Source organism: Acanthopagrus latus, chromosome 12 (assembly GCF_904848185.1).
Source record: "Acanthopagrus latus isolate v.2019 chromosome 12, fAcaLat1.1, whole genome shotgun sequence".
NCBI classification, from domain to species: domain Eukaryota; kingdom Metazoa; phylum Chordata; class Actinopteri; order Spariformes; family Sparidae; genus Acanthopagrus; species Acanthopagrus latus.
The window spans coordinates 14,149,883-14,159,074 of NC_051050.1; the positions used below are offsets into that span (position 1 = coordinate 14,149,883).

The 9,192-nt window shown below is 41.5% G+C and overlaps 3 protein-coding genes across 5 annotated transcripts; 1 reads left to right on the plus strand and 2 right to left on the minus strand.

Annotated features, from left to right (window-relative positions):
- Positions 1-833: 833 nt before the first annotated feature.
- Positions 834-4,059, minus strand: zmat5 (zinc finger, matrin-type 5). 2 transcript variants are annotated; one of them, XM_037117862.1, is made up of 7 exons: positions 3,907-4,053; positions 3,601-3,696; positions 2,746-2,919; positions 2,478-2,540; positions 2,298-2,378; positions 1,994-2,102; positions 834-1,885 (listed from the first exon to the last, which is right to left on the minus strand). In XM_037117862.1, the coding sequence occupies exons 3-7, from the start codon at positions 2,870-2,872 to the stop codon at positions 1,738-1,740; spliced, it is 528 nt and encodes a 175-aa protein (XP_036973757.1). In that variant the 5' UTR covers positions 2,873-2,919; positions 3,601-3,696; positions 3,907-4,053; the 3' UTR covers positions 834-1,737. The 2 variants fall into 2 exon arrangements, with proteins under 2 accessions (XP_036973757.1, XP_036973756.1); XM_037117861.1 differs by lacking the exon at positions 3,601-3,696 and having other exon boundaries at positions 3,907-4,059.
- A 25-nt stretch (positions 4,060-4,084) lies between these two features.
- Positions 4,085-4,803, plus strand: LOC119030356 (cytochrome b-c1 complex subunit 9). The gene is made up of 2 exons (XM_037117863.1): positions 4,085-4,261; positions 4,459-4,803. The coding sequence occupies exons 1-2, from the start codon at positions 4,121-4,123 to the stop codon at positions 4,507-4,509; spliced, it is 192 nt and encodes a 63-aa protein (XP_036973758.1). The 5' UTR covers positions 4,085-4,120; the 3' UTR covers positions 4,510-4,803.
- A 151-nt stretch (positions 4,804-4,954) lies between these two features.
- Positions 4,955-9,025, minus strand: gal3st1b (galactose-3-O-sulfotransferase 1b). Of its 2 annotated transcripts, XM_037117860.1 has the most exons (5): positions 8,616-9,025; positions 8,288-8,494; positions 7,977-8,074; positions 7,668-7,812; positions 4,955-7,596 (listed from the first exon to the last, which is right to left on the minus strand). In XM_037117860.1, exons 4-5 carry the CDS (start codon positions 7,787-7,789, stop codon positions 6,456-6,458), a joined length of 1,263 nt encoding a protein of 420 aa, XP_036973755.1. In that variant the 5' UTR covers positions 7,790-7,812; positions 7,977-8,074; positions 8,288-8,494; positions 8,616-9,025; the 3' UTR covers positions 4,955-6,455. The 2 variants fall into 2 exon arrangements, with proteins under 2 accessions (XP_036973755.1, XP_036973753.1); XM_037117858.1 differs by having other exon boundaries at positions 7,977-8,494.
- Positions 9,026-9,192: the final 167 nt, after the last annotated feature.

Here is a 9,192-nt window from a genome sequence, read left to right on the forward strand (position 1 = left end):
AGTGGGGACGCTTCGGGGAAACTTAATGACAATTTCAAATCACAAATTCAATCCTTTCAGGTCAGGATGGGAGAACAGTCGGGGTCTGCTGGTGTGACGGCCCTGGCGGTGAAACATCCAGCATGTTAAGCACGCATTAGTAACAGAGCCCAGCTCACAGCCGGCACAGAAGGAAATAACACTTCCTTGTAGCTTTATGGTGGTGCACTTCACAAGCATCCAGGCTCGAGAATGAAGAGTTACTGTAGCTGTAAAGGCTAACAAGAACAGGTAGTGAGCACAGCAGCTGTGGGCATGAGGGAGTTTAGATGTAAGAGGATTAGATCTGTAATAGGGAGGTTTAGTGTCATTTTCTTTGACATTATATGATTCAAGTCATGACAGTTCATGTTAGATTTATCAGGGTACCATTCAAGGTGTCGGATTATTCAAAGGAGCCTTAGTGCCTTAATGAACGTCAACTATTGATTGTTGACAATAAGGCTGAGATTTAATGGATAAAAATGATAGAGTGGGTTGAGCATGAAGGGGATTAACAGGGCCATACAAAGAGGATCCAGCAGTAAATAAAGCCTTCATTAACCACAACCTTCATTTAAAGCTAAATTATTGAGTTTTTGTGTAAACCAACAATTTATGTGTACAGTAAGTGTGAAGGTAAATTACGTGGGCCTGTGCAGAGGTAACATTTATGAAGGAATATGGTTATTACAATGAGCTGAATTAATCGTAAAGCATTGCTCTATAGTGCTATTAGTGGGCATGGGATGGATGGCCAGGTACCATTAAAGTGAGACATGATTTACACAGGACACCTGGACAACACAGCAGAATAAGAGAGAAAAAAAAAATACAAATTTAATGACGATTCTGATGTAAACACTGCTTTAGGTATACAACATGTGGAAACAGTTCCAAGTAAATACATCTCAGCATTGCCCTAAGAGGAACCACCTAATTTAGGTCTAATTAAAAGACAATTATAAATGCATCAGTCACAAGGTCTAGGGATCTGCATGGGGTTTGTTTGTTGCCGTGCATTAAGAAACTTTCCAACTATGGCATCTTTCATTATGACCTTTAGTCCAAATCATTAGTTTGTCATCTTTACTATTTATATTACTATAGGAAGTAAAATGGTGTTTTCCAGTGACTGGGTTGGATATAAAACTCTGGCAGATCAGTGATTCCCCCGGTGACGCAGCACAGGATTAAAATAAAACTAAAATTATTTCCATCTGCTGAGCATTACCATGTTCCTTCAGGGACTACATGACGTCAAAACTAACTCACAGTGTAAAGGCACTCGACAACACACAACCAAAATGTCAATCATCAAGGTTATTCTACGGCGGCTGTAGGAAGATTGCAAATCTCAGATTCACCTTATTGTGTTTTATGTAAACACAGACTTTGACTCATCTTAAATCAGCTACTATTTACTGTTAAATTGAACTGTTACACAAAAGACTTGAAATCTTGTGTAAAATGTAATAAATAAAACAAACACTGCCAGCACCGTTAAGCATGCAAAACATGTATTTCATTCCTATTCTTAAAATGGGAATAAATGGGAACAGATTCAAAGTAGGAACTGTCAACCTCATTTCAATCTGACGAGCCTAATTTCTTCAGATATGAACCTGACACCATCTCTGAATAACATTGCTATTCTGTACCAGTTTCCCTTCTATCAACATGACATATTCAATAATGATTTGACCCAGTGAACATCATTCAACCCCATTCTGTGTTCACTTTGACTTTCCATCCACCTGGAGGAGGAGGCAGAAGAGAGGGAGGAAGGTCAGGAATTGAAAGGAGCTGTGGAGGTACATTAATTTCTGCTTGGCCCTCTTCACCGTCTTCCTCAGTTTTTTTATCCCTGCCGAGATAAATAATTGATCAATGGAATTGTAAATCAGCCGGAGTAACTATTAGCCTGGCTAACTATGTATGAGTAAGTGTCATACACAACAATGAACTTGGATACCCTTTGGTACTGATGGCAGACTGCTTCTTTTCCCTTCTGGAGAGCCATTCTTCTATGGTTCGATCAGGCTTTGTTCTGTCTTTAGAGTCCTCTTTACGCTGTTGTTCTTCTGAAATAAATGAAAGTCCACTCATATTAACACGCAGCAATTTGCACAGTCCTCTGGATAAAATGTGCACGATAATTTGCACTTGTGTAACGTCAATTTACATGACAATACAGTTTGGGTGTCACGGATGAATGTTCACTTCATTGTTAAAGAACAATGCAAATAATAAAGCATTAAATGTTGGTTCTAGCTTACCTTCCACCTGTCTTTGTAAGTGAAAGAAATCCTCTTCCGACATGTGAGAAAACCTGCAGTTAGGGCCAAAATCACAAATCCCTAAAAAACCAAGAGGAAAAAGAAAAATACATAATTGTATAAGGCATTCAATATTATTTCCCAGTTACTGAATAAATGTAAGGTTGAACTGTTCAGCACCTTTTTGGAGAAACTTCCTGCAGGGTTTCTTTGTCTGCTCGTCATACAGAATGGCTGCAGTGTCTGCAAAAATGATAAGAGGATGAGAGACGCATCAATGGCTGTTTATTTTATTTTCCATTATAGAGTAAACAGCTGTCCGGCCAAGGTGGCTTAATGAATTGAACATTTCTTAGCATTTTAACAGTACATTGTAATACATAGGATCGGCTTAAAAAAGGAATTATGTCATAAAATAGACACTTGATGTTTACATGTCAAGTCTCACCTCTGAAATGGTCAAACCAGGCCTTCTTGGCTCTGTGATGCTGAACACCATTCAGATGTTTCTTCCTGTTGTGCATGTTATCCTGAAAGGACCGGTCACAGTAGTCACAGTAGTATCTCTTCCCCATGGTGCAGGTTATGCGCTCTAATTGGCAAGATGTCACCTTTTAAATATCTGAAAGACAGTGAAGAGAAGGACTCAATTTGACATAACTGCTCTGTCAGCACATGGTCAGTGAATAGCTGTGCTAATTGAAATGGTTTCCGAGGGAATGTTGCATCATTATGCACACACTGACTCATTAACAAAACAAGACAAAGTCTTTCATCACAAAAAGAGACAGACTATCTGACTTATGAATACATTTGTTGATTATGTGTTTAGATTAATGGAGTACTTGTATAGTCCGCAGATTGAAAAAAAAGGAAATCACTAGTACAGATACAATCAACAGAGAATCTCAGTAAACCCATTTATTTAGATTTAAAAAAAAAAAAAAAAAAAAAAAAGCTGCACCAAAGCTCCAAAATATGAATCAAATCTAAAACTTGATTATTATAATTTTTCTGTCATTTCACGAATACATTAATCGGCTTACTTTTCAGTACTAAAAATGCACAAAAAAACAGTTTTACGAACAAAGCAGACCGTCATGGTCCTGATATTGATATGTTTTGACATTTGAGACTACATTTAAATAGTAATCATGGTCTCGTTCATTTTGCAGTCACATGTAATTACAGATTTGGCCTTGGACGAAAAATGCCAAGTGATTACAGAAGAGGCACAAACTGGAAGCAGCCTGATATCAAGGAACATCAGCCACAGCATAGACATGACGAGTAGTGCTGGTACCTTTCTTTGGCTGCCATCTACTGGGTAAAATACCGAAGATGTCTCGTCTAAGACAACTTGTTTTGAAAGCGCTTTAGTATGACTTCCTGTTCTGCACTGCGAATACAACCATTCAAAAGTGTAAGGCACAAAGCTGTTGAGAAATATACTAAACACATAACGTACTAACGGGTAATAATTGATCATTAAACACTTGTCTGCAGCACTCACGATAACTAGCTAGCTATCTAGCTAACGTTTGTTGTCACACTAATAAACGTTCGCTTTTCGTTTTTACACTGAATGTAAACAGCAAAGAGCACAAACCATTAGCAAAACAGTGCTGTCCTGCTCCGCGATGTCTCATTTGAATAAGCACGCACAGTGTGAAGTTAACCAGGATCTTAAAAGACGGATTATTAATGAATTCTACTATTCCTGTGAACGTACGGTGTCTTTGCAGGGTCTTTTTACATTCGACGCATTATTCGAGCGGAAGTAACTTGCCTCGACTTCCGTTCCTGCGCACTAACCCACCGACATGGCGCTGGCGAAGTCCGTCTACAATCTGCTCTTCAGGAGAACGTCAACTTTCGCTGTAACCATCATGGTTGGAGCGGTGCTCTTTGAAAGACTATTCGACCATGGTGGCGAAACGATTTTCGAGCAAATGAATCGCGGGGTGAGCGTTTCCTTTTCCGTTTTAATGGTCGTTTTATCCTGACCTTGTTAGCAGAGGGCGAAGCTGTGCTAACGTTAGCTAAGCTAATTTAGCTTGCTTGCTAAGCCGAGCAACCCGGTCATTTTAGACCCCTGTTTGTGTATTCAAATTTCCGTACATTAGATGTCTAACTTTGACTTATGTGTGATTCACTGTAGAAACTATGGAAACACATCCAACACAACTATGAGAACAAAGACGAGGAATAGGACGTTTCTCCGGGGTCATCTAAGGCTGAAGTGCAACTGCTGTCACACTTCCTACATCCATTCTCCCTGGACTCCACACCTGAAACAAGCATCAGTCAACATGGACATTTTGCCCAAAGTCACACCCGGGCTGACAACGGCTACCCGAGGACCTGCGGGAGCTGACTGACTGCCCAGACCACCATGAAGATGGACAAATGGTCCCTATCACCTCGTCCCTCCCTCTGTTGGTGTTTGTAATGCCCTCGTTCTACTTACAGATTGTAAATGTTTAAATTAAACGTGTTAATGTCACACAGATGTTGCAGTGTTTTGATTCATCGGTGAGCATGGCATGCATTTGTCAATGCAATTTATGTCAGAACGTTTTGGATTGTACTGTCAATTATTAAATCTATTTTTCAGTGACTTTAATGCAACGTTCAGGCACACGCACCCCAACTACATTGTTCAGTGTGTCTATAAACTGTGTCTGTAGGTTATGTGCATTTTATATGCATGATACAGTTTGTTTGAATTACACAGTGGATGTTGACTTGTGTCCAGCTATTTTTTATATAACTTCAAAGGTGAACAATTACATTTGGTTTGTATCTGGTACTAATACTCAAAGAACAGGTCGAAAGGACTGCAAATTTCAAAGTTGTTAGATGGAAGTTTATATTTTTAATATACCACAAAGGTGGTGGGAAGGACATGTTACAAGCAGCAAGTTCCCTGCTATGTTTGACAGAGGAAAGGTCACATAGCCAGGTTAGGAGTGCAGACAAGTGCTTATTGTTGCCATATCTACAATAGAACAAAAGTATTAGTTTGTCCATATGACAAACAAGTAAAAAAAAAATAAAAACAACCTGTCAATACATAGCTATACTTTGCATATTTCTAAGAGACAACAGACTGCCAGGTGGCAGATTTCAGTTGCAGTGTATTTTATCAATGATACACAAGACTCTTTAGAAGTTAATGATGATTCTCGTACACACAGTGCTGCACATACGTAACTTCAAGCACCTATTTGAAACATTCTCATTTTGTAGAGAAAGAGCATCTTGTCACAAATACTGTGATGAGAGAAAAATTACAAAATTCAACCCCTCTGCTGATAAACATACCACCTGTCTCCAGGTTAACCTGCTGAACATCCAAGGCTATTACTTAGAGGAACATCTGAACTGAAGCTTGTGGCACTGAACTGGCAAATCAGCAAATAAAAGAAGTGTGATCTGCACTACTGGCAGCTCCCACCTTTTACCAAGAATAATAACTTTCATGGTTATTCAGTTGTATGTTGAACCAAAAAGTCAAGAAGCTGATCGGCTTAAATGCACTCACGGAAAATGTGTCAGACCACAACGACTTCCAAAGGGTCACACTAGGCCACTGTCCTTCAAAGGCTTTGCAAACAAGTGCACCTGAGCCTCAGGCCTCTGGGGGGCACAATAACACAGCCTGTCCAACTGTGAGACAACAGCATGTTGATGATCAGTTGCAGATGTCACACCCTGATTTCAATCCAATGGGTTCAACTGAATCACTGCACCACAGTATTAATGAAACACCCAGGTATGTAAGTCTGACTTCAACTGCAGCAAAGGTACAACAACATAGATTGCTGAGTATTACCTTACTGTTTTTTTTTTCTTTTGATAATGTAAACACAGTTTTAGCATTTTGTATGTACGTTAAAATATACACAAAACTGTGACAAGCAATTAATGAAGAGCATGAATGAGAACTGTGACACATCTGTGGGCCTATGTTGGTGTGGTACATGTTTTGAGAGTCAAACAGTCATAGGTATGCAGATTATCCATCATTTAGAAGAAAGTTACCAAAATGTATTAAATAATAGTTAAAAAAAACAGTTTCAATTAGGTACCATGCACACGTTGCAGGATAAATGGCTGTATTTTAGTTGTAAATGCTTTAAAGAGAGTCAAACTCTAAAAGACAGCATCTTTAAACCAACCCCATAGTCTAGTCAGCCACAGGCTAACACCCAGTTCTGATAAGTATTGTATCTCAGGTGTGACCATCTTCTCACAGATTGTCCTGAACTTGGGATCCATGCTTTTCCTCATGTTGTACCCCAGGATGGAAGACTCGCCGACTGGCTGCCAGGGCAGGAAACGCCTGTCCTGAATCTTTCGGGCTTCGACTGCACCTCCATCCTCGATGCAGACGTTCTTCATCTCAGAGTTTCTCCTCCTCAGCTCTTCAACCTCGCGGCTCATCCTCTCTCTCCCATACGCCTCTACCCTGGCCCAGAAGCTGGCATTGAAGTGCTGATAGAGCCTCCAGTCAGCTCCGTTCCACTGTAGAGCCTTGGCTCTCAGTTCGGGGGTCAGTCGAGAGACAGACGAGCGCTTGCGGGCGTTGAGTTTGAAATACAGGATGTCGTCCATGCTCCAGCAGAGTTTGTCCTTGAGCAGAATGAGCGACTCCTCAAAATATTCTGCTAGGAGAACCAGATCGAAATGTCCAGACAAGTCGTGAATATCTCTCAGTACACGGGGATCATCGGCCTCCAGGTTGTTATCCAAACCGAAGTCAAAAGAGAGCAGATTCTTAAGATAGAACGAGTTGATAGCCTCGGAGCTATAGAAGCGCTCGGGATTGTCTAGAAACTCTGCCAGCTTGTTCTCTCCTCTGATCCTCCACGTGAGAGGAACTGCTCTGTGATAATAATGGAAGGACGATTCAAAGAGGTCGACGGGGTCACGCAGGATGGTGATGTACACAGCATCCGGAGGCAGGAGCTTGGCTACTTCTCGATGGTTGAAGCGCATGTGGTTGCAAACTACGTTGAAACAGTCTCCGGGCGTGTAGCCCTTCACCTGGGAGCACAGGAAAGGCGACGGGTAGAAGAAGTCGTTGCGGCCATCGGGGAAGGCGAACTTAAGCTTGTGCTTTTCCCCAAACCTGAAGAGGATGTTGAGGATGGTGCTGCTGGCGGTTTTATGGGTCTTCATGAACATGATGTTCAACGTGGGGGAGCACTCCTCCGACTGGGATTTGGCGCTGGTCACATTTTGCTTCGGCGATCTTGCAACGCTGAGAGGACATGTGTCGTCTTGGGAGCCCCTTGCGAATAAAACACAAGGATTAGCAACAATCGACCAAATTAGCTCGAGAAAGTCTTCGTAAATCTTTACCTCGTCTTCACGTGGGTTGTGTTCCTAAAGCAGTACAGCACCAGCATGATGTTGATCAGGAGAACCCAGAGAACCAGGCGTCGGATGACACGCGTGCACTTGCTTTCTTTGATGCCAGACATGTTTCGAAACCCAAACGGGAACCCTGAAAATGAAATGTAGACAAACAAACATGTTTGGAGGAAAGGAGAAGAAGGTCTGATACACGCCTTGCTGGGTTTTGCCGTTGTGTTGTTAACAGCCACATAAGGCTCACAAACAGTTGTAACTCCCTGTGGCAATTCTTGGGCCAACCAATGAGCCCTTTACCTCATGTAATCCTTTATCACACCAGAGTAATTATATGTATTTACGAGGAGCCCGGCCCTGGTCTGTTGGTGTGAGCTGGTCCTACTGCATGCGATGAACTGCAGAACAAGACAAGGAAGGATCGAGAGGCGACAACACAGGCAAGCGAGAAAAAAAAAAAAATGCATCATCATGCGTTCTGTCAAATCAAAACACAGAGCCCCCATGTTTACACTGCAAACATGTTTATGGTCCTTAAATTACCTTTACAACCAACAGCAAATGTGGAAGGGCTAACATTACAAACACAGTTAGGGGTACAAGTGTTTTACTTTTGACGCTGGACAGATGTTTTGCCCCTGATAGAAGAATCATTCCAGATCATTCACACGCCGGCTCTGATTTTTTCTCTTCGACGTCTGTCATCGTCTGTGTAGTCCATGTGTTACACATGACGTGACTATGTACTGTGTGCGTCACAGAGAGCTGTAGTCCACGATGGAAGTGATTTGATTTGATTATTCTGCGGTCCCATTATCCTTGAAATAATTAGATTATCTTTGGATTATCAAAACAGTCAAATCGCACAAAGAATCTCCTAAATCAAACAATAACGTGTAGGCATGTGTGGAGGAGATCCAAGGAAAGAGCTTTATTTACCTGAAGATGACAGCATTAGCAGTGTCGGAGATATTGTCAAGATATTCTGCAAGGTGTCGACACACGCCCTGAAGTCAGATCTCACTGGCTGTGATGGCTGAAAGAAGTCAGATGTGAATTCTCCTCCCACGGGGGCTGAAGAAGTTTGTGAAATCAGCTGCTGCTGGCTGACACACCCCTACATGCGTGTTAAAGACTGAAAAAGATTGTTCTGAAGAAATAGGCTTTCAAATCAAGCCAGTAAACCACTGAAAGTATACTTAAGCACTATTTTTTGGGCTGCTTTATGTATTCAGAAGTGCCACTAAAGATGAGTAACCTCCACAGTCTGTTCTACAGAATGCCAACATCTGACCGTCTTCACCAGCAGCAGATCAGAGTCACAGATGTGGAGGAGGAGCTGAAGAATAGAACTGTTGATGAGAACTTGTTGTTCCAGTCACAAGAAGACCTGTTTTACCACAGGGCCTTGCTTGTGCCTCATTAATCTGTCACCAGGGTTCCGTAGTACTAGATTACATGAAATCTGGTAACAAAACAACAGGGAACTGAAAACTCCTCCGATTACGTTTGAAAA

What these genes read in the sequence shown, in the direction of transcription:
- gal3st1b (XM_037117860.1), bottom strand. Translation starts at nt 7,789, where the DNA reads ATGTCTGGCATCAAAGAAAGCAAGTGCACGCGTGTCATCCGACGCCTG. An exon ending in ACAACCCACGTGAAGACGAG is followed by an intron (nt 7,597 to 7,667) that starts GTAAAGATTTAC and finishes TTTATTCGCAAG; the next exon opens with GGGCTCCCAAGACGACACAT.
- LOC119030356 (XM_037117863.1), top strand. Translation starts at nt 4,121, where the DNA reads ATGGCGCTGGCGAAGTCCGTCTACAATCTGCTCTTCAGGAGAACGTCA. An exon ending in TCGAGCAAATGAATCGCGGG is followed by an intron (nt 4,262 to 4,458) that starts GTGAGCGTTTCC and finishes GATTCACTGTAG; the next exon opens with AAACTATGGAAACACATCCA.
- zmat5 (XM_037117861.1), bottom strand. Translation starts at nt 2,872, where the DNA reads ATGGGGAAGAGATACTACTGTGACTACTGTGACCGGTCCTTTCAGGAT. An exon ending in CTGGTTTGACCATTTCAGAG is followed by an intron (nt 2,541 to 2,745) that starts GTGAGACTTGAC and finishes TCATTTTTGCAG; the next exon opens with ACACTGCAGCCATTCTGTAT. An exon ending in CAGGAAGTTTCTCCAAAAAG is followed by an intron (nt 2,379 to 2,477) that starts GTGCTGAACAGT and finishes TTGGTTTTTTAG; the next exon opens with GGATTTGTGATTTTGGCCCT.